General features: G+C 41.2%; 1 protein-coding gene across 5 annotated transcripts in view; it reads right to left on the bottom strand.

Annotated features, from left to right (window-relative positions):
* The window catches only part of MTX2 (metaxin 2), a 35,941-nt gene extending 20,481 nt beyond the window's left edge, over positions 1-15,460 (bottom strand). For 3 of the 5 annotated variants that reach the window (XM_072874607.1, XM_072874611.1, XM_072874610.1), the window contains exons 1-3: positions 15,326-15,418; positions 1,366-1,413; positions 346-392 (exon numbers count right to left, since the gene is read on the bottom strand). In XM_072874607.1, the coding sequence (XP_072730708.1) occupies positions 346-368 (23 nt within the window). In that variant the 5' untranslated portion in view covers positions 369-392; positions 1,366-1,413; positions 15,326-15,418. Of the gene's footprint in view, positions 1-345; positions 393-1,365; positions 1,414-15,325 lie in introns of those variants that run through there. The other 2 variants (XM_072874608.1, XM_072874609.1) reach the window with 2 other exon arrangements.
* Positions 15,461-24,115: the final 8,655 nt, after the last annotated feature.

Genomic DNA, 24,115 nt, shown 5'->3' with positions numbered 1-24,115 from the left:
TGCAAGATGTTACAAGACAAACTAGCATACCAAGTGACAAAAGATGGGAACCATGCACAGTTCCCAGAGTAGGTAGACAAGCAGATACTGTACAAACACAGACCCATATAAATACGAGTACAAGTAGCGGCACTCTATACAGGACTCTCAAAATCCTCATGTCCTTTAGACTCTGGCACTTCAATGACAATGTAAAGCACATCAGATGCAGGAAATAAGTCATTGATTTTGACAGAAATAATTCTTAAATTATTCGTTTAGCTAAATACAGTTACTTTAGCTAGGTAATAATTCAAAAAATATAATGGAATTAACATCTTTAGTTTAGAAAAGATGACATTTTACCTGAACAGCAAGGGAAGATGCATTATCAGAAAGCAAAATTTGTTCCTCTGTTGAAAGAAAAAAACAAAAAACACAATTACAAAAAACAGTGCCCATTTAGCTACTGACCTGTAACTGTAAGCCATTCTGGGTTGCATTTCTTACACATAAAACAAGGAGCACATATATAATTATTATGCAGCTGAACTAGAAAACCTGTGATACGAATATTAAAAAAAGAAAGAAAAAAAAAAAGAATACCAGGAATATTTCTCCTGCAAATGCAATTGCATTTATCATACATTACCACAAATGTACAATAAAAAATGCTCACAACTAAAAACCAAATGCTTGAGTTTTATGCCAATTACTCTTCTTCTAATCAAAGTTAAATAAAACCGCATCTTCATAACTCCTCTGGCTAAAAAGTAGAAGCATTCAGAAACCTATAAAAGCGGCTTGCAGTTAATATTGCACACTGTGTCTAGGTCTGTCACACAAAAGAAAGATGACAAGTTCACTGCAATAAAAATTCCATGCTTAGAAGACTAGGGCTGCTACCTATTAGTCTTCATTACTTTGCAGTCTTCTGACAACTGTAGCAGGCTGCTGAGCTCCAAATGGGGGCCATAATGTGATCTGATGATATATGAAGAGCTGCTAAAGGGAGCCTGAACCATCCTAGCCTATACATTTTAACAGTTCCTTTTTACTGAGAGCCCACTTTACCACAAGACTTCAAAAATCTGCTGCCTCAGCTATTGGTGCAGTAAATCTACCAACTATGCCTGCAACCACATCATTTTACACTGCCTACAGCAGCCAATATAATGAGTCAATAATAAACCAAGGACCTTATAGGCCATGAATAGCTGGTTTATATTGGCAGATGCAAGCGTAGCTAAAACCTCTGACCAGACAAACAACACAAAGGACTCTTTTACCAGTTTCTGTGCTTCCTTGCAGTTAATTATCTTAGTGCATATTTAATGTGTTTCTAAAAATAAAGTAATTATTAATTACAAAAACCAGTGTACCCACCCTTCAGTTGCTGATACAATGCAGCATTTTCAGGCCAAGGTTCTGCGGCTGTGGAAAGAAGAGGAATTAATTAACCAAGCCAAACAACAATGTGCTTGCAGATACTAACTGAACATGAACGTTACCTAGAGCAGGAACTCAGACTGCAAAGATGCTGATGCAAGGTTTAACCTGCCCTAAAAATGTCCCACTGTCATTCTCTTCTCCTGTAGTTCCCTCCTGCTCACAGAGGGACAACACAGAGCAGAAACTAAGCCCCAAAATGTAATGTTGCAAGAAAAGCTAAAATTCAAGCTATGTTACAGAATGGCCTTGTAATTCTCAAGCAGCTAAAGCAGCTGTTTTCCCTCCATCATAAAGACATCCTTGCGCACATTCCCGTCACAATTCTGGCCACTCTCAAGAGCAACTATTTATTAAGGTACTAAACAAAGAATTCTGGAAAGAACACCAAAAGACACAGAGGAGAGAGTCACAAACCTCCAAACCAAGTGTGAAGAATGCTTTGGGGAAATTGAAAAGCTTTCTGCCTTTTAAAGTTGTGTCCTCACTGGTCCTATATAACACCCACAAAGCCAGGTGCTCAGGCACATCAGAAACCTACCCCCCAGGATGACTGGGACTACCTATTGCTTTAAATTATGTACTGGTCAACCCTAAAATGGTAATGTCAATATGCATTAAAAAAACTGCATCATCAGTTGTTCAAAACAGTTGTTAAAAAAAAAAAGGGGGCAAGGAAATAAAAGACAATCACATCTTCCAGTTGAGAACCGTTGCACTTCATCAATCATACACCACTTGAATTTATGCGAAGGCAAAAATAATAATCAGTACTGATTTACTGTTAACAGTAGCATTAAGATAACAGGTCATCACATTGTTTTGTCTCCATTACATTCCTTGTTAATGTCCGATTAAAAATCTATTTTTAAATACCAATTCAAACTTTGCATTCTACCCAAACTATTTGTAAACAAAATCAATGCTCTAATCACATAAATTACTTCTTTTAAAGCAATAATGTCTATAAATACCTATGTGTGGTTCAAACAGAAATATACTGCTGGCTTCAGTAAGGTCATTCTTTGTGTCTTTGCCCTCAGAACTCAAAGAAAAAAAAATGCACAATTTTCTAACTATCATTCTTTTTGGATACTCGTGAAGTATTAATTTTTATGGAAGTCACATAGAACTGTAAAGCTTACAACACTGTACACAGTTTTGCAAAGGTCACTGCCTCTAACATTAAGGCACAGAGCCTATCAAAGCTATACTAGTATGGGCATGAGAAAGCAACTAATCACATTTAAGTGTCATGAAAAAATGTTTTATGTTTTATTGTAGCAGTTATTGGTTTTACACCCCTCCATTCAAGTTTTGCCCTGGAGTAAAAATTCTTGAGGTGGAAGTACATTTACTTCTTTAAATAAAAAGAGACTAAGATAGTGTCTGCGGTACTACAGCCTTAACTGTTTAAAATAATTTATATAACATACATTTCTTCAGGTCCACTGAAGTCTTGCAAGAGCAAATGGAATGAGGAAATTAAGAATGTTATTACTATACTTTAGCAAACTTACCAGTGCTGGACTCTGAGATACTTACAGAAGTAACTAAGTCACGAAGGTACATTGGTCTCGTAAATACTCCAGCCAACCAGTGAAAACAGCCTTTTTACATGCCCAAAATGGTACAGAGAACTTCAAACTGCATGGGCCCATTTTTGCCTGACCCTCTTCAGACTGAAATGTCAGATTTACATCTAATTCTTGGATTCTGGCCCAAACTGGAAGTGGCCTATTTTTACACAAGCACATGGCTGAAATATTTCAGGCACACAAAAATCAAGTGAACTTTTCATTTTCCAACAAAAGAGCTAGGTATATTTCAAGAAATTCAAACACCTATTCCAGTCTGATCTTGGCACTAAGCTATATGCAGCTGTGGGGAGAGAGAGAGAGAACAGCTTCTTGGCACACAGAATCCAAGTCTATACCACTAAGGCATGCCATATCCATGCTATAAAACAAAACACAAGTAGAATATTTTTTGTAACTTATTTGCCCTTATCGGCTTAAATTTTCCGTCCACATTCTACTGACCACATACAGATTTTTGTGAATCGTATCTGCTGACCCTAATTTCATTAGTCATGATATGAAGTCTTTATCCCACTGTCTTAGTACACAGGAGCACACACCCAACTCCAGGGAAGGAAAGGACAAGGGTAGTATAAAATCTTTGCATTCACTCATTCACAGTTTAGTTGTGTACTAACATATGTCTTTTCACAAGTAAATTAAACAAGGACAAACAGCCACAGGAAAATCTCAGACTTCGTTATTAGTACACCTTAAACTCCAAATTTCAGCAGTTCTAAGAAAATGGATGAATAATACCCCCTGCATTTGGCACCTGACGGTCTCCAGGAGATCACAATTCTGACCGTGTTTGGACGAAGTGGACGTGCTCACGAGCCTTGAACCAAGGCCTTCAGTTCTTTGTACGCAGACCATATAAAAGATAATTGATTTTGCTATCACTGTACAGACTGGATTTTAAAACAATCAACTTCACATGAAGATTCACGTATTATTACTCGTATTCTATAAAAAATATTCTGCAGCATGCATTCAGAATTGCATGCAGCAGATCATGTTCAACGATACTGGAGGTACACGCACAAAGCCTGTGCAATCCTCTGGAAATCAAAGAATTAAATACCCACTCACTATCGGTCCCATATCTTCCAATTTCTACTCATTCTCCCTCATCCAAGATGTTTAGAGTATGAAATATTTTTTTCTGATGAAGCAAGAAGTTTAAATACACACTGCTATATGAGATGTCCAGGTTCGGAAGGTGCAAGCTAACTTCAAATATCAGCTCCCAAGCCGCCTTCAATTAGTTTTAAGGTGAAAACATGCAACTAAGGGAGACCAGAACCCCGTTGGGGGAAGAGAGGAGGAGGAATTGCTGAAGAGATTTCACATGCCTCCACAAGAGGAGAAAGTGTGTAACATCTTTAATGCATGGCAATGACTCTTGCCTTATGAATGTAGGTGAAGACATAATTTGTAGCATAATAGGCACTAATATTACACGCTGCTTCAGTTCTGTCATATTTCCAATCCATCAACTTGATTAATGCTATAATAACTCCTCACAAACTTATCATTTGTGCACTAATGAAGTCAAATCCAGTTTATCCTTCGGCAACTATAATCTTCTGGTCTGTAGATGTTCGTTTCCCTGCTAACCACGGCTACTGTGGTGCTAGGTATATAAAGAGAAAATTAACAAATGTGATGTCAATTCAGTTTCAGAAGCTTTCAACACAGACTCACATTTATGTGGTTAGATCCTAGGCAACAGACATTTTTATCATTAGCTGCTCACAGGATGAAATAACTGCCTGGAAGTATGCCTTACAGGAATAGCTTCTCTACATATCTTAAGAATAAGGAACTATTTGGTTCTTCCTTCTGCCTCCATAATCAGAGGAATTACTATTGTGTGGTTTTCAATGGGTCTGTCTCTCAGGCTTGCAGTCTTTAGTAAAAGTTGTTTTCCCACCTCAGTGAAACTTTTCCCATGCTTAACAAATTCAAATATTTAGTCTTTCATGTGGATTGTCTGCTGTTTGTTCAGGACAAGCAAACCTCCTACTGTTGTCTTTCCCTACTTCTCCTCTACCACACTGCTTGTTTTAATGCCAGTTATAAGAAACAACCATCTGTGGGATCAGTCCTCCCTGTTAAATTTGTCTGAAATGAACTTCAAGTTCAAAAGTTACTGGGAAGTGAGAATTAAAGGGAGACGGACACAAAAAGCATCACTGCATAAGCCTTGCTATCCTAGGAGCTGAGAATTCAGCAGATGCGGCATCACAACAACCGGCAAGTAGACCACCTACAAAAAAATCTTCTTTGGTTTTGTGGATGAATAAAAATGCATGAAAATTTCACTAAGCTCAACATGTTTGTTAGTCAAAGTGTTTTACTTATTAACAGTTTAGCATAGAAAATGCAGATGTCAAAGTGTTAACAGGGTTCTTAGGTGTCAAATTAGACTTTCAGAAGAAAATTCTGTGAACTGGTGTGTTGTATGTTCCCAGTGGAGTTTTAATTACTCAGGTTTGTAACTATCTATTAAAACAGATTCCTCAACTCCTCACCTGTCATGTCAGAGAATGACTTAGAAAATACATCCTTTCTGCTCTTACAAAAAAACTTCAAAAACACACAATGAATAACAACAGTCACATCAAATTCTTTGCCACTAAAAAACGTATTGCATTAGGTGCATTTTTCAGATTTTGTGGTGAAATGTTTTACATGAGCAACATTAAGGCCAAAGACAGATATTCAAATAGCATTTTGATTTCAACATTTCCAGCTGTTTCAGACTGTCATTTCAATAATAAGACTTTATCCACCCGAGTACTTTTGGGACAGCAAGAAAGAAGAATGCACATATGCTGTAAGAAGAGATACTCAAGAGCACTGGACCCCACTATCAGCAGATCAGCAGATCACCTGAGGCCTACGCACATTTCCGCTCCAACTAATGCTCTCAAAACAGGATATACTATACTTGCACAGACGTGAACTTTAATTCAAAGAATGGGAGGCTGTAGTAACATTCCCCCAGTGAAGCCTGTGCAAGAGGAAGCACCACATTCCCAAGATGCTCTAAAGTGCCTCAGCCCCATCAATTCCTTGTCCAAGCTGTTCAGTCTCTTTATGAGTGTACAAAACTCGGTTTCAACTCCTACACTCTGAATTACTAGAAAACTATTCATCCTGTGTCAGTGCTGCCTGGATGGACGGAGGAAACAGACATTTTCATCCACCTTCCCCAAGCAGCTTCATGACGATGAAAGAGATGTAATGAAATAAATGGTTTACAGTTATGCCTTTAATCCTGTTACTTAAAAAAATAAGACTCTGACTGTGAAAATGAGAAGACACCAAATACTTTGCATGTTAAATTGTGGAATATGCTAAACAACAATTTAGCCATTTCAGCAGTCTAGTATGAATAGCCAGTTCCAAGCAGTAGGGTATGTGGTACGGTTTGCCCTGCTAGTCTGCCACTCATTTAGCACACTTGTCAAGCTGCAGCATTCTTGAATATCAGCCACAGACAAATGCCAGAGACCTCTGGATCCAGGCATCAAGATGTTCCCTCCTGCACAGGAAATTAAGTTATCAACAGGTTAAAAGTTTTTGTAGAACACTCAACTTGAAATTAGGTTGTTCCCAGCTCTTAGCAATACCATAGAATTTCAGTGGGGCAAGAACATTTTTGGAAAGCAATGCAGATAGAAATAATTTTCAGTTACAAAACTTGCCTATGCCTAATAGAATCAAGGCTAAAGAATTAACACCAAATGTTACTATCCTGTTGATTATTTCTCAAGTACTGAAACTATACAGGGAGAAGTAAATCAAGAAAATCTCTGTCCCAAATCTCCTATAAACTAAGATGTACGGAATTATCAGTATGCCAGCAATTTATCCTTTGATATCTTCTTTCTGCTTCTGTAAATGAAGTACTCCGTCGACTAACAATCTCTTCCATGCAGTTCACTGTGTGCTGTTGTGTAGGTGAGGTTAGGACCTGGCCCGGGAACATTTGATCTTCTCAGACAGAGCAATTTCTTGAAATGTTAAGAAGTTGTTTCTGGATCTTACAGAAATAAGACTACTGCTTGTCTTAAGTCACCATATTTGCATAGATCAGTTTCCTTTCTGTTATATTCTCCTTAAACACTTTGATATTAAACTTGCATAAAAAGGAGAAAAGCTAAAACATCTGTATTTACCAGTTTGGTTCACATGGCATTAAAGGCCTGTTAAAACAACCAAGAGGCAAGATATCTTCTATTAAAAATAAAAAAAAAGTTGGCATTAATTTGAATCACTGTATTGCAATATTACAGCTGGAGAGATTAACTTAACACATTACTTCCACAGTTTCCTCCAGCCTCTCCCTAGGTACAAATTTGATTAAATTATAATGAGATACCTTAAAACTGTTTTCTCACAAGAGTAACACTAAAAAGAAATTTAGTCTTACATCTGGGCAACATCCACATCCAACATTAACTAAGTCTCCAAACATTACGCAGCAAACACCGTAACAATCAGCAGGAAAATAGTTACTCTTTTTGGTTTCCCAGAACTGGTGCTATGGGGGGACCTGCTGCTCACTATGTTCTAGATGTAGTAACCCAAAGAAAACCACACAGAAAGCTATCCCACAGACTCCAGAAGGAAAGAGGACTATTAGCCGCTTGATGTTAAGATGGATAAAAAAGAAGCAGATGATCACTTCATTCTCTTTTCTTAATATAAATCGGTCATATTTTCAAGTAGCAATACATTGTTTAAAAAGAAAATGCCAGGAATTTATCTGTTTCTATACCCTTATTGCAGGAAATAAGTGGAGGGCTATATTTTGATTAATTCAGTGAAGCTGCAGCCACTTTGGAACCAAAGCAGTTAAAAATATACATCTCGTACATTAATGGTGATCAATAAAGGAAGTACGAGAAAGCTGTGAATTAGCTGCCTTAAGACCCACCAGTTCAACCCACCCACACTGACTACAGATCAATTTAATGTAATTGTCCTGATCCTGTAAACTAACAAGGGCCAAGAAAAAATGAAAGCCTCAGCAACTCCCTGGCTCTGCTGACAAAGGACCAAAAAGTGTTTCATAGTGCCCTGCCAAATGAAAACCGACTTTCACACAAGTTAAACAGTATGCATTAAATCATGTATCAAATAATTACATCATTTGCTTAAATCCCAGGCCTCCTTCGTAGAGATATTACAATTCAGATAAATCATGACTGTTCAGTAATTATTGATCAAGCAGACTGTCAACGTAAAGACTCAATCTCAGCAGCAATTCTCAAACTTGAGTTTCCTGTGGCTGTACCACTAGAAGAGTCAGCGTGTAACTTTACCACAGCAGCCATTTAGCGTGACACAATCTGCTTCTTCACCCTCCAAGAAAGCTATTAATTGCATGTATTTAAGCATTAGTCCAATTCTTTTACCATCTTTGAGTTGACTTTCCAGAGCGTACACATCTGCAGTTCAACCCTCCAGGGAGCTCAGTGCTCTCACTGATAGGGGAGGCCACAGGAGGGAGATCACTCAGCATCTCCGCACTTGCAGAATCACGCCTCCCATCAGGAGAGGAGGCCAAAAAATCTCAACAAAATCAAATCCATAAATAAAAGTTGTTCCTAAAACAACATCTGGATTTCTTCAGAAAAATCAGAGAGTGTGCCAGCTAAATGATCTCAAAAGATTTATTTATAAAGTCCTGACAAGCTGGAACTATCTTACTTATTCCTGATATTCAGCATAAATGCTCCATCTTGGAGAAGCTCTGTAATTATTAATTATAGCCTTTTATAGATCTCTAAATCACTCCCTTTCTTTTGCACTACTTAAGTCCCTTGCCCTGCTTTGGCCCTGACTCAAGAAGTGAAACTTCAAGCACAGGAGCTGTGAAGAGTAGGACAGTGGAGATATGATACTCATGAATGCATTAAGTGCCTTACTGGACTGGGATGTTTCTTAGCCATGTTATCTACATTTGTATACTTTAAATCAGTCCTTTAAAAGCTCTCTTAGACTGAGATCCCCTCTTCTCTGTGGTAGTCTGAACTCCTCCTCCCCTAAGGATGTTTGGCAGGCAATCTGAACGCCACTTCTGCAAAATGCCCCAAGGAGCTCCCTACTTTCTCGTCCACAGCACCCTTACTCTGATCCACAACAGAGATCCTACACATCTGTCCTGCCAGACAGGACCTCCATATGCCACACCTGCTCCAAAAGCTGCTCCCCACACACACAATTCCTGCTCACTCAGCCCTGGCCCCTCTGGCCTTTCATTAAGGCTCCCCTTCATTCTCTCTTTCCTGTCTTGCCCACAGCCCTGAGCACAGCAGTACCAGGAGATACAAAGTGATGACAACAGAGACTCTCTGTGGAAGAGTCTTACAAAGAGGCAAGAGCTGAGATGTCTAGGCAGGAGATCTCTGCAGGGTAGAAATGCAAACAGCACTGGTGCAGAGAGCCAGCCAAGCACTGCCACTAGCAAGGGGGAAGATGCTGCTTTAGGGCTCACAGTCTTTAAGTCAGCCCAAAACATACAATGGTATTTGCAATAGCACCTCTCAGGCTCTTCTTCACCTGTGGCAAACACTGCAGACTCCCTACTTCAAAAGCTGAAAACATTTATCCTGTTCTCTTAATCATACCTTCACTGTCTTCCTCATTTCTTTTCCAAGGCTTTCAGTGAACATACTCCAATACATCCAGAGTTTCTCCAATATGGCATTCAAATGCAAAAAAAAAAAAAACCACCCACACATGCAGATGGACTTTGAAATCCTTGCTAGGGATGCAAGCATGACATTGGCTTCAATTTCATTATACAACAGCTAGAAGGCAGAACTGTTAAAAATTCCCACCTCTCAGCATTTTTACTTTCCAATTCAGTACACACATGCCAGTTTTTTGGTTGGGCTTTTTCACCGCAAATGAGACTGGTATCAATTTTTCCTGTATTCTTTGCAGCACCATTGTAATTTTTGCCTTTGATGTTTCCAATCCTTCCTACACATTTCATAGGTTTTCCTACTACATGTAACTTCTTCCAGTTTGTATTAAAACATCCATGTTCACATGACATCTATGTCGTCTTCTTAATAACTAAAGACCAGAATTTAAAAATAATAATAATAAAAATTTCAGAACCTGGTGTGGACTTTTACCCTGTCCTCCCCATGGCTTGCATGCAGCTGCAGCTTCTCACTCACTTTCAGAAAAGACAGCTGAAAACGCCCAGCAACGCAGCAACATGTGATGCCTGTCCAACTAGAGCAAAGGACAGCAACCAAGCTCTTTCATTCATTCTTGTTTTGAAAAGGAAGTGGCTCATAGGGTCCAAACCTACAGGAAGAGACCAGGTTAGTGCCTAGGGACAGTCAGAGAACAAAGCATTCAAGGACCAGAGAGAAAAAAGGAGTCAGAAAGAGGAAAAAAATCTGGTTCCTCTCCAAAGTTGTTCTTCTATGACCTCTTGGGAGCTGAACAGTTCGGCTTCTGCACAGCACTCATATCCCAATCATCCTACAACTGATGAAAGCTCACTTGCAAATAAAACTGGACAATATGAAAATACATGTTACTTTTTGTTTACTAATTTTGTTACCGTTATTTCTAGGGCAATCTCATTTCTGGCATGAGAAAAGAAGATACTACTTTAGCAGAAAACATGTAACAACAAAATGCTGATTAGAGAAAGACTGCTTAGTCTTAATGGAGCCAGAAACAACTATAGAAGCATACTCTATTACAAACTGTAATTATATTGCTTCTTAAAAAACAAGAAATAACAATATCTCAAAATGAAATATGTGCTATACTATAATAATTGTGAAAGAAAGTAATTTTTCCTCTGACCTAAAAAAAGATTAGATAGGCAATCCACTCAAAGGAATGGTTCAAATCAAGTCATAAAACATATGTGTCCGAGCACAAATTGGCAAGAGCAGTGTAAGAGACTGGTTTATTGAAACTGAACAAGAGTTAAAGGGATTCCTTTTAGTTTGATTACCCAAAAAAAAAGCACATGTAAAAGAACACTCTAAGATAAAATCATACAGCCTAACAAATTTGGTATTTTCAAATCACATCTTTTTTACTACAAGCACCTCTGCAGCAGGCTTAAACAATCTGTGCTGCAGACAACCTATTATTAAGCAAGAATAACTATTTATTTCACCTTACACGTGCAGGAAATGTTAACATTTACCTATGCACATTTTGATGCACAAAATGCATACTCAGTTTAAGTTTTATGTCTTTATGTGCAGGAACAATTTAGGTGGTCAGGTTTCATTCCCTATGCATTTGTTCTCAGCCAAATTGCAGCTTGTCTCAATACATAAAACACACACGTCAGATTTATTTTTGCTCTGGTGCGTCACATTGGAGGTAGACTCACAAAGAATGTAAAATATCTAAAGGCGAAAGGACATCTGTTTTTCAAACTGCATTCATTTCCCTTAGTATTAAAACTAGCCTAAGACCCTTGGACATAACTCAACGGCAATAAACAGAAGTAATTTTCCAGAGATCAAAGGACAAACAAGGATACTGTTTTCTCTCTTTTGATCACTGATCTAAAACTAATGTTTGGGGGGGGGGGGGGGGGAAGCAAAGCATATTGAGTAATTTAGTGATCAATTAAACATCTTTTCAACAATCTTTTATAGATGATTTGAGCAGTCAGCTTCTCAAAACTACTAGAGTTAAAAAGATTAATGTTCTGGACCACTTGAAAGCTGGCACTCTAATTCTTCTCACAGTATAAACACTCATTTCCTATCCTGTTAATATGTGATTGATGCTGAGCTACTCTAAACAAATTCTCTACCATATTATCCAATTAATATTTTCTACAGTTCAGAAATAGATGGTTTAAAATGTGACATAACATGCTTGCAATTCATGAAGCTATGGAAATATTTATTATTCCCTGAGACACGGCATCAACCTCTTTATATTTCTGAATAAGCAAACAGTTGAATGGCACTAAAGTAAGTGTTTTACTCCACGTAAGTGATTTAGTCACCGTTTTGTATTTAACAGCAGCAGGCTATACTCGGCATGTTCAGGTGAATGCATGTTGCACAGAGAATGCTGTATTACTGCAGCAGTGCAAGCAGGCTGGGCAACTAATAGTCACAGAACAGCTGAGTTTGGAAGGCACTTCTGGAGGTCCAGGGTCAGCTGCAGCAGGTTGCCCAGGGCCATCTCCAGTTCGGTGCTGAGCATCTCCAAGGATGGAGACTCCACAACTGCTCTGAGCAACCTGCTCCAATGTTAAACCATCCTCACAGTAAAAAAAGTTTTTCTTATGTTCAGATGGTATTTTCTGTGTTTCACTTTGTGCCGAGACAGTGAATAGGCACGTCAGAAGTGAATGCATAAGGTGGAGGAAAGGTGAAGATAGGTAGTACTTAAAAAAAAAAAAAATTTCTAATACATACACAAGCAAGTCAGCGTGTAAAAGAAAGTTATGATCATCTTCTCTACTAAAACCCTCCCCTCAGCTTTTAAAACATTTCTAGAAAACAAACTATGCTGGGATGATTGTCTTTAAACACCTGCACGCAAAGGCCCATGCTTTATAGTTGTTACATGTTAGAGCAGTGGTAGTTCATTGCAACTGCCATGATGAAGTGACAGTCTTCATGAACAGGACCCTCGATAACAAGCCAATCAAATTTCATTTTTATGGACATTGAAAAAATTCTCAATCATTCTTGCATTTCCATCCGTACATAACAGGAAGGCAGTATTCACAACCACAGATAGGGGGATAAGACACTATTAAAACAAGTGTCATTGTTAAGTTGTTTTTTTTCCTTGCAGATACACCATTTTTCTTCCTCACAAATATTCTTACATTTGCAGGACATTTATAACTTCTTGGTATCAGAATGAAATATTCTCTGTGTCTATGCAATGTCTCAGGAAATCTAGAAGTGTGGTGGGTATTGGCCAAGATCCCAGATAACTTCCCTTCCCCCCCCCCGAAAAATCTTCCATATGAACAAATTGAGTGATTTTGCCATTCATTTACTTTCAGTCTGGGACTGGTACATAATACAGACGAGCTAGAAAGGCCACAACCCACTGGCAAAGGTATTTTTTTATTTTCAAGGCAGATAACTGCTTTTGACACTGATTCCCTTTTGGAAAAGCAAAGGCAATGTCGTAATTTTGTTTTAAAGAATGATTCAGTGGACAGGTCTGCAACAAGGATTTGTACTGTACCTTGAGTCACAGTAAGTGGCTGCGTATCCAGCAGAAGTACAAGATTAATAAAATAAGCACCAATCATTTCTGCTGTGCAAAAACAGAGGAGCATTGAGAGTATTTTTCTATTAGATACCTACATATTACTTTACCTATAAAAAGAAAATGAGCATCACTTAACCTGTGACTGACAGGTAAAAGATGAGGTGCTACTGTTTTAAGCATATTAAATTGTTGGAGGGTCCAGAGGTACTTGAGCAGCTCTGATGCCCTCAAAGCACCACCTTAATAGTACAATTGTTAACACAAGAGTCTGAGACTAGTATAAGCAGCATGCAACTACCCCAAAGGGGAGGCAAGAACCTCTCCAGGAACACAGGAAGAACGCTTCAGCAAGAAGGGAAAGAGCCAGTTGTTGCAGAACTTTGTCTTCTTGTTTCCAGTTTTTCAAACACGCATCTTCCTTACACTATACTTGATTTGGATCTGCCATTGCTATATTCCACAAGAATTTGCTTGTTTAGTGGGAAGTTGTTGGGAAAAAAAACAGCACTTTCAACAAGAAAGCAATGAGATGCCTATATACAGTATAGTTTTGAGTTTGTATTTGTAATTCCAGGAAAAAGTCAGTATCAGCAAGCTGTCACTCTAGAGTATTCATAAAGGTCACAGAGCAGAGGAATGCAGCAGAATCAACACCTACTCATATGTCATTATCCTTGTATTTCACAATATTAATGAAATATACTAAAGAGATCATAAAGGCTAGTAAATGGCATGAAGCAATGCTGATCATGACCGTATTATCCACATCCTGAAGATCCAGGGCTCTGGCCCTTAGAATGTAAGTATGGCTTGTGCTAATGTCCATGACTTACCAAATGCCAACCCAAGAGCCCAGCGCAACTTTCAAACTTGTCTGTGGGTACCTCTACACACCCAGACTCAAGATCCACCACCTTCACTTTACCTACCAGTCAGGGACAAGCCTGCTCTGGAAACTGTACCATTCATAGCAGAGAATCCAACTCGGACTCTTATGCTGGGGCCTCTACCAAGTGGCAGAAGACCCAGCTCCTGGGACAAAACACCGGCTTCCTCCTCAACAGGTCAGCAGCAATTAAAATGCTGTTGCCTTACAGTATTTATTGCTTGTGAGCTTGTGTAGCAGCAAGAAATCAGGAACAGAGAATAACAAGTAAGGAGAAACTGGCCAATACAGATTTTCAGTGTGCAACATACTAAATGTATTTTGAACTTCCTAGCCAGGAATTATCCGAGGTGCATGTTTTCTTTCTCCTTGAGAGCAGATTAATATCATTTTTTGCTAAATAACTCCACAGTGAAACACATTTCTGTTTTATGACAAGGCTCACGCCTAGTTTACACGGCCCAGCTACAGCAGATCACACGAGCACTAACAAGTAGCAAAGATACCGTTACATTTCCCAGCTTCACAAGAGCAACACAGGAAACATGGCACACGCCCGTGGGGAGCAGGCAGAGGATGGCACCGCACTGAGCTCTCCCACAAAGCAGGACTCAACTCCAGCTGCTGAAATTATAAATACGATGCGGTTTTTCGGACCACTGAAGAAAAGTAAATAGTTTTAAAGGTAGAGAAATTATTAAATCAAAGTAAAGATGCGCCCTAGCATAGCTAGGGGTTAGGGACCCCATAAAGGAGGGGATGTGGTGAACCTGCACCGCTGTGCTCTGTGGGGAGCTGTGCAGGGTGACCTGCCCTCGTCTCGGAGCGCCAGGCAGGCGACGAGAGGGGAAACGCGCCCGGGGCCGAGCTCCTGACTCCCGCGGCCCGCCGTTAGCCTTCCACAGCCGCTCCTCCCCGAGGCACGCGTGGCCGGCTCGCTCCCACGGCGCCCCAGTCCTGTCCTGAGGGGTCACGCAGGGGACCGAGGGTTTGGCTCCGCACCCCAGCGGGGCGGCTCCTGCTCCGCCGCCACCCTCAGGCCGCGACCCGGAGCGCAGCGCCTGACACGAAGCGGGGCCGGGCCCGGCCCGGCCCGGCCCGCGGCGTCCCGCCCGCCCAGCCCGCCCGCGGCTCTCCGGGCCGTCATCCGCCTGCCCCCGCCCCTCACCGGCCAGCTGAGTCACGAAGGCCTCCGCCACCAGCGACATGTCGCGGAGGGCGCGCGGCGGCAGGCCGAGGGCACGCACAGGAACTGGGCGCCGCGCCGCCGGGGGCAGCAACTGCATCCGGGGCCCGTCCCGCCCCCGCCGCCCGGGGCGGGGCCTCGCTCCCGCTCCCCCCGCGCCGGTCACCGGGACGGGAGGCGGGGGACCGGCGCTGGTAGGTGTTCGAAGGGAGCCGTTCCCCGCTTGCAGTGCTTCCTAGGTAGAGGAGGGTAACTCTGGAAGACATTTACTAATAAACCGGTATTTGGGAGTTACTCCCACTCTCCTCAGTTACTCCAGTCTGAGGAAAAGCCAAACCCCCTTGAATCCACATCCCGTGGAAGTGTTACGCGGGGTGCAACGGCATAGTTAGCCATGCTGTAATAATCCTCTTAACTTGGAAAGACAATCGCAAGGGGAGTGAAAACAAAACCCCAGCCTGTCAAATAATAGCAAGAAACACTGGCCAGTATCGCGACAGATGAGAATATTTATCATCACTCTGTGTTTGCAGTGGGTCCGTGGGCAACTGAGGCACAGCTCTAGCCAGCGAGCAGTGGTAAGGCCCACGCTCGGGGAGCGACGGCATCAGCGCCAAACTCACAACGGATGCCAGACCCTTCAGCAGTATAAACACGGCTGGCTTCTGAAGTTTTGCAGAGGCTTCAGCTTTATTCTAGTAGAAAAATGAAATAAGTACATACAGAAGGATAATTGCAGTCATTTGGCAGCTCTTCCTTGGTGGTATATTATGTGTGCGTAACTTAGGCTATGGTCCTACAGAGAGGAATCGGGGGCAAGGCTGCGCTGGACCAGTAGAGAAACACCAAAAAAACCCTTTAAAAATACTGTGGCTCAAAGTACCCAGTCATGGGGAATTTCTACCCTTGATGGAAAGTCAGCTTAACGTGCTTTGCTTTGCATGACATGTAGAGGCAATATCTTAAGGAGCTGAAAGATGCAAGTTCAGACTATTTTACATTTCTTTTTAATGAAAGAATCCCAACAGGTGGGTTTTGGAGTTGGGGGGGATGTTTTTATTTTTAAATTCAGTGTAGAAAGAGCTATCAGGAATGCTGTAACCAGCTCTAGGGTCTCCCAAGAAAAGTGACTCAAGCCATCTTCAGTTCCTCTGCCACTCATCTATGTGGAGCTCTGACACATGTGAGCATTTAATCCCATTAGTTCTGAAGATAACAGACATGACTAAATATGATTTAGAGCCTGAAAGCATAAAAAAGGTCAACTTCTAACTGCCTGAAAGTGCCATACTAATTGCAATTAGAATTCTTCCCTGATGTAAACATGAACAAAAACATTAGTTCTGGCTATACAGCTTTGGAATTTATTGCTCCCTGGATTGGTTCAGAACAAAGTACCAGTTGAACCATTAATTTTTTTTACACTTAAAACAAATTATGGAGGAGAGGCAAGGTGGGCATAAAATTATCTGAATCTGACAGGAGGATGTTCTGAGAATCTTAGGTGCTTTCTTTACTCACCATACTGAAACTCTTTTCAACATCCTGGTACCAAAATTCTTCCTGAAGTGTCTTGGGGACAATAAGTTATAACTAAAGGGACTCAGTAGAGGGTACAGCTGCCTTTTCTTCATCCCAAGTTAAGATTCCAGAAGACAAACTCTGCATTGAGATGTACACCTTGCCTTTAAACAACCATTAATTTCTTAGTCTTAATTCTGTAATATAAAGACTATCCAAAGTTTGGAAAAATGCCATAAAATCATGCATTCAATATGTAGATTGCAGAGAAGATAGTGGATATGTGAAAGACTTGTTCCATTATTCTACAGTACCTCTTGAACCTCATTTCTTTAGCCACACTTTAGTAAGAATTAAGAATATCTCTTTTATCAAATAGACTTATTCTACTGCGAAGGACAGATAACACAATGATATTTCAGTCTTGTAAGGCAAGACCTTAAATCTTGTAAGTGCTAGAAGATATGGAACAAATATAGAAATGTATTAATGTTTGCAAAGTATGTCAAAGTCCTCTGGTGACACTGACTATTGAATCACTAAGCATCATTACTAAATATTCTTCACATGGTAGTGGAAGCATGCTATTAGAGCAGTAGCAAAAGCAGAAGAGGCAGTAAATACATTGGAACAATGGACTGAGGACTGAAAACAGTAACGTGGAAGAGATGGTGTGTCCTATTTGAGTCCTCTCATCACCAACAGTACTTAGAAGGCTAAAAACACAAGACATGGTGAAAAAGTTGTCCTGATAAGGCTGAGCATGAACTAGGTATGAGCTAGGCCAAATCCACATGTTAGCACCCAATTAAAGAGGAAAGTTTCTCTGTAAAGCTGTTTGATACAAAGAGCTTGTCTCCAGAAATGGAGGTGGATGATGCAAACTAAGTCAGGGAATAGAAATCAGGAAGTAATGCAGCAAGTATCAGCAAATACATACCAACAGAATCTATCGACAAATCCAAACAATTGGCCAAAACAGGAGGAAAAATGAGTGGAGCTCATCCCATGTCTCTGACACATGGCAGGACACAGATGCTCAGGCTCCCTTCTCTGGGACAGATCAGGGCAGTGTTTTTTGTTTCTGCATTCCCAGTCCTCCTCCCTGCTCCCATTGAAAGAACTGTTTTAGCAGAGCATCTTGTAGTAAATCCTCCAGGGAGATCTCCAGTGATGATAGATAGTAGCAATGAAACCAACTCCATCACCACCTTCACCTTTATTCGATATGCCTCTCTCCTCCCCCAGCTTTTTGAGGAAAGGCATCACTCTTGTGAGCCTGCCTTCCTGCAGGGCCTGCATGTGAATCGCTTCTACAGCTGGCCACACCATTAACAAATGTCTTTCTGGTAATTCTTGCTCCACACCACGGAAAGCTCCCCAGCTTTCACAGATTTTAAAGGCATAACAGCAGATCCCAAGGTGCTAGTCCCTCTGATTTCAGTGCAGAGAAGGATGCACTTTCAGATAGGATTTCAAGGGAAACCAAAAGGCAGAATTAAGCTGTCCCTTGGGCTTTGCATTTCAGAAAGTCAACCGGAGTAGATCTAGCAGAACCATTACCCCTTAATAAGAGTCTCACCTTACACAGGCATGCCCAAAAGATGGAGTACAGTTTTCTCATAGCCCATGTCTCCACGTGGGCTGCCTTTACCAGGTAAGGTATTAATTGCTGGGGTTAAACTGTCCACTGGGGAAACAGGACTAGGCAATATATACATATGCTCCATTTTAAATAGAATGGAATTTGAATAGGATTAATCTTCTGCCTAGATAAAAAGACTGTTCTTATTAGTTCCCTTAATATTATTTAGACAGCTTTTAACATGTGTGTTTAATTTGTGTTCTTTTGTTCCATGTTAATATTTAATAAAGTGTATGGCTATTAGTAGTGCATACCTATACCTGCAGTATAAGCCCTTTGCAGATAGAATTTTTAGGAATATTTTTACAAGAGGAATTGGGAAATGGTAATGAAAGGCTTTTGGTCTCCTGCATTTTTTTAAGCTGTTTGCTTTTTAACACATCCACTATTGCTGACCATTCAAATTACAGTTTAGCTGGCCAAGTGTATGACTGGACATAATATTAAACAAATCACCAGAAAGCAGAGGCATTTGAATGAGTTTCTCCAAATTTGAGTTCTGCTAGGTGTCACATGCAGTTCTTAAGTTCATGAAGCACACTGTAGGCTAAGTCCAATTTAAGGTGGATACAATGGTATTGTGTACCAAACACTGATAGAACATTCCTCTTCGGAGCACTGTTGAGGTGGTAGAGGACACTGCAGAGTTTTCTGTGTTTCAGTATGACCTTTCTTCATCCCAAGACAACCAGCTGGGGCCACATGCTGCTCGACAGACCTCATCAGAGCATTTTCTCAGCACATGACTGGGGACCTCTGCCCAAACCACTGCTCTCCATTTCCATGGAGCAGGTCTCTAACAAGTCAGGCCTTTCCAAGACACAGGAGGAGTGCTGACAGTCATAGATTCAATTAGGAATAGCTCTCTCTGAAAGAGAACTGTGCAGAAATTTCACTGATGAGTGAAACCTCTGAAGACTGCTTGTGTGGTACGGCTGGTGTTTGAGAATAGGCCAAGTGGTAGCAAGAGACAGCAAACAAACCAGCACTGAAACGCCTGCTCCTCGCCTGGCCCGCGGCCAGGCCACCCCTCTGGTGTAACTTAGGGCATCCTGGGGGCTGCTCTGCATTATGCTGCCTGTCAGTGTCTTTAAAAAGCTATTATGGCTGCTGGGAATCTACGCAATGAAGGAAGACTTGAGTAAGTTCTTCCCTGCCAACACATCCAGTGCCAGGCAGCAGCAGGAGGGTGTTTTTAGCATGACTTCATGCCAGAGGTTCTCTGTACACTAAACAGCCTGGCAAAGTACACAGAGCAACAGAAACAGATGGATCTGGACTAGCATGATCAAATGGATCTCACAGGGCATTCAGTATATCTTTAAACCAAGTGTTTGCCTATCAGCCATTTCATGGAATCCACTGTTCTTCAGTGTGAGGAACAGTGCTAAAATGGCCCAAGTACAAGCCAAGTTGCAAGTTTTTCACACACACAGTCCTGTGAGTTTACTAAGGAGGTGCCATTTTATATGAGAACCTGAACTCAAAATTGAGGCCAGACTTTCACCCCTACAGCTCCTGCACACTTCCTTGGGAAGTTGGTATGTATGTCTTGTGGTAGCATCCATAACTGAGTAAGAAATTAAGGTGTTTTTACAGGAGTTCAGGTGTATCTTACAATAGATTTTCACAGTATGATAAAATTAATTGCAAGTTACTGACAGTATTCTCTTATTTTCATAATCAGGCAGGTACAAATTTTGGTCTAATTGTTGTGTAAACAAGATAAGGTATGATTTCTAGGAACATGCTTCTATAAAAATGCAATAGTCAGAGTATTAACACTAACCCCTTTGCACTTGTGGAAGATACTGCATAGTTAATTGACAAATCAATTAAGGCTGATGCATTTCCAACAACCCACATAAGGATAGAGTTTTCATAAAGTTTTAAGAGGCACAAGAACAGCATTTCTGAAAACAAACAGGGGATCTCAAATTCTATATGAAAGCCATTAGATTAATAATTTTCTCCTCCCTTTCTCACTTACCTCCTTTCTTGCCTTCTTTTATTGAGCAGGGTCAGATTTTCAGGGGTGCCAAGTCTATTTTAGCACATCTGTCATCCTTACAGCTGCACTGAGGAGGCTTCAAAGCAGTTGTGCAGAAATCCCAACTTCACTGTTTTACTCACTGGAGGCATTACCAGCCCCCAGGCTCTTGTATATCCCTGTCATTCATTGCAGCTGCTAAGGAAGCTTTACCCATAATCTGAAATAGCTAAGATCTTGAAGTCAGTCCTTGATCTTCCCACCTTTACCTAAACTTTCACATGGGGGCTCCACAGGTTGGCAGGGCAGAGCCTCTACAGCCACAGCGCATCCCACTGCCCCCAGTCCAGGGCATCAGGCACCTCCATGGGAACACAGACATCAACTCATGGGTCAGGGTCCAACTAAGCAAGAACCACAGCTAGGCAAAGAGGGTAATTGCTATGGGCTGAGCTTTAAATAGATCCCCTAGGCCAATGGGCAGGGTGTGGTGGAGGTCCCAGGTGGGGCTGGTCAGGCCCATCAATGCCCCCAGGACCCTGGCAGTGTCTCAGCTGCACATGGAGCACGTTTCTCCATGCAAGTGGTAGATTTAGAGCAATAGGTTTCACATAGCTTATGCTATATGGGACCAGGATGTGGCTTTTAAACAAAATCTCAGATTGGAGGGGCCTGCAAGCAGGAGCTCCCAGAAGGGAGACAACAGCTTCAATGGGACTTTGCCCTGGTTTCCCTGCCCGTGCTACCGCACAGGTCCGCACTGCCTTCCTCTACCCTCCCTGCCAAACTGACTCCACCTTTGGCTTCCTTGGATCCAGCCTGTGTTAACAGACTGCTTCGATACTTGTCTATCTTTTTTTAATCCCTAATTGACCGGACACTGAAAAATCTTGTTTTAAAGCATGGATCAGGGCAGCATTGTCAAAATGGCATGAATGTCAAAGCAGCAATCGTGACTCCAACTTGCAGTAGTGATGGCTGTAAAGGTTCATCCTGATATTTGTATAGCTTATACTGCAGCAAAATCCTGATCCATTTTGTTAATGAAAGCAAGAATAATTGTTCACAGTTCAACTGTAGGCACTGGTTAGGCAAGTCTTCTCAAACTCTAAAGATGTTATCTGGAAAATTAAGGAGCTGCAATTGAACTCAGTTTCTGGACAAGTGTGGTAAATACTGAGGAGGTTTATTAATTCATCAAAGCTCCTTGTGAGAGGGTCTAAATCCTTCTCTGGAGGCCGGCATAGAAAGAATTAACTTTCTCCTTCTTCTTGTAGAAATGATCACAACTGCGTACCCTGCATGGAGGGAAGAGGCAGCTGTAATGAATTATTTATCTGTAGCACACTGTAAGAGGGATGTGCTGTGATTAATTGTAGAGCTGGGCAGAAATGGTTTCCTTGTCCCAAAAGATTTTTGAGATTAAAAATGTGTTGCTATTCCACACTGGCATAAAACCAAAACCCCTTTAAAAGATCTTAGAGAGAGAGCAAAGGCCACCTACAAAAAACCCTCATCAGTGGTATGTGTAGGATTCTCCTGCAACATGAAAGCCCAACAGAAAATTTTAACACCTACGAAGAAAGTTTGGTAGAGAATTCATGGGGTCTGAACCATCCCATTCAACCTCCATATCCTTGGAGAGTGCTCTAGGGAGGAGACCAACATGCTGGAGCAGGGACATGAACCTTGTTGATCTCATGTGAATGCTGCCTCTGCTGAGCTGGGACAGGGCTTAGCTCTTGGCTTTTCGTGCTGTCTGTCTCACTTCAGCAGAAGTCATGACTGGTTCTACCCATTTACTTGGTCCTCAGAGAAGCAATTCGTTGTTTACACTGACTTTTCTGTTTTTACAGCTAAATGCTGGAGAACTGAATGATCTTTTATAAACCTTTTGCCTCCAGATGGGAAACCTCCTGTTTTAAAAAGCTTACATGGAAGTGATTTTTTATTTTCTGAATCATTTCCCCCACATGTCTCATAAATAAGAAGCTTTTCTCTAGTTTTTTTGTCAACACTTCCAGTTTAAACACGTAGCCTGACCATACAGGAGTGCCCTGCTATATTTTAAAGGGAGGCTGAGAACTGATTCACTAGATATGACATAGCAGAAACTTCAGAAGTTGAATCTACTCCATCTAAAATCATTGTCTTGTTCCATAAAAGGAACAAGAAAAGCTTTGCCATATCTTTATTACAGCTGTAGAAGTTCATACTTGACATAGTTTCTCCCCAGGGTACAACTGCAGTAAGGAAAAAAAATATGCTGACTGAAATAACTTGAATGTATATAGATTAAAAACATATGGTCTTTTCAGTAGTGGGTATGAGTTGGTGGGGCTGGGTACCTCCTGAGATTTGTGAGGAGATGTGGCAGATCAGATTGATCCTTTTCCTGGCACCAGTAGAAGGATGTAAGAAAAGCACCAGGTGTCTCCTTTGGTCTTTTTTGAGACTAAGCAGCCAGAAATAAAAAGTAGTGCAGCAATGATTTCAGAACACTTTGCAAAGAATATGCACTTCGAAGCTTTTTGAACACTGGGACATTTCTCTGATTGAGAAATATTTTGAGCCACATGAGCCAGATTCAGTTTCCATGAGTGTGCAGAGATCACAGGCTAGCTAAATTCCAGCCTAGTCCAGCTAGCAGCCATGTGTAAGCATGACATCCTCAATCCATTACCTCCTCTCAATTCCCTGAAGGCTGGCAAAAGTTACAAGAGTAATGTTGTTAGGATCTGAAGCCTTCTTAGTCAGATGTTCAGAATTAAATGTGTATAGTAAAATGAATGCCTGGGCTTGCCAATATATCTCAACTCTGGTCCAGAAGACTTACACTGATGACTCAGGTGGCCAGTCAGTCTGAACTATCAGCATAGTTGAATGCAGACAGGACCAATGCAAAACAAGGCCCGAGACTGACAAACCCAGCAAATGTGAGCAACTGGTGGCACTGCTTGTACGTCATGTGGCCACCAGTGAGGCTCAGGCTAACCTGCGGCTGATGAAGCCTTTAGGAAACAAATTGCAGGCTGGCAGTGACCACAGATCTGGGTGTCCCTGTCTGGATGTGACCACTGCCGACAACATCCAGGTATTTCATCACCTTTTTATTAAGTACAATGGATTTTAAATTTAGGAAAAAATCTTCAGAAGAACAGGCCAGAGCCATGCTCTTGCAGTTCCGGCTATGTGCACACCTTTGAAAGCGCACGGCTGTCTGCCTCTGGGATGGGTGAGCTCTGTTGCAGGCCTTAGATCACAGGTGACAGACAAAACAGCATCACAGATGACAGTGACAACATGCAGACAGGATGTAATGCTTTTTTTCTTTTTTTTTCTTTCACATTTATGATTAGCCCCAGAGTTGTGATAGTCCTTTTCTCGTGTGGCTCTTGCTCTAACAATTCACACCTGTGAAGTCCCAAATCAGATTACCAAATCTATTTGATTTGACACTACATTTGAAAAGCAACCAGAAGCACCAGGTGGTCCATTTCTTAAGTGAGACGTGACATTAAGAGCGTTCAACAGCCCTGTCCCATTTTTTTGAACTGTCTGCCTGGTCACATTAAAATGAAAGTCACAGTGCTCACAGTGCTGGTTACAATTCCAA

This window comes from Ciconia boyciana, chromosome 10, assembly GCF_034638445.1.
Source record: "Ciconia boyciana chromosome 10, ASM3463844v1, whole genome shotgun sequence".
Classification (NCBI taxonomy): domain Eukaryota; kingdom Metazoa; phylum Chordata; class Aves; order Ciconiiformes; family Ciconiidae; genus Ciconia; species Ciconia boyciana.
The sequence above is the reverse complement of the archived record's forward strand: the minus strand, read 5'-3'. Positions and strand labels throughout refer to the sequence as shown.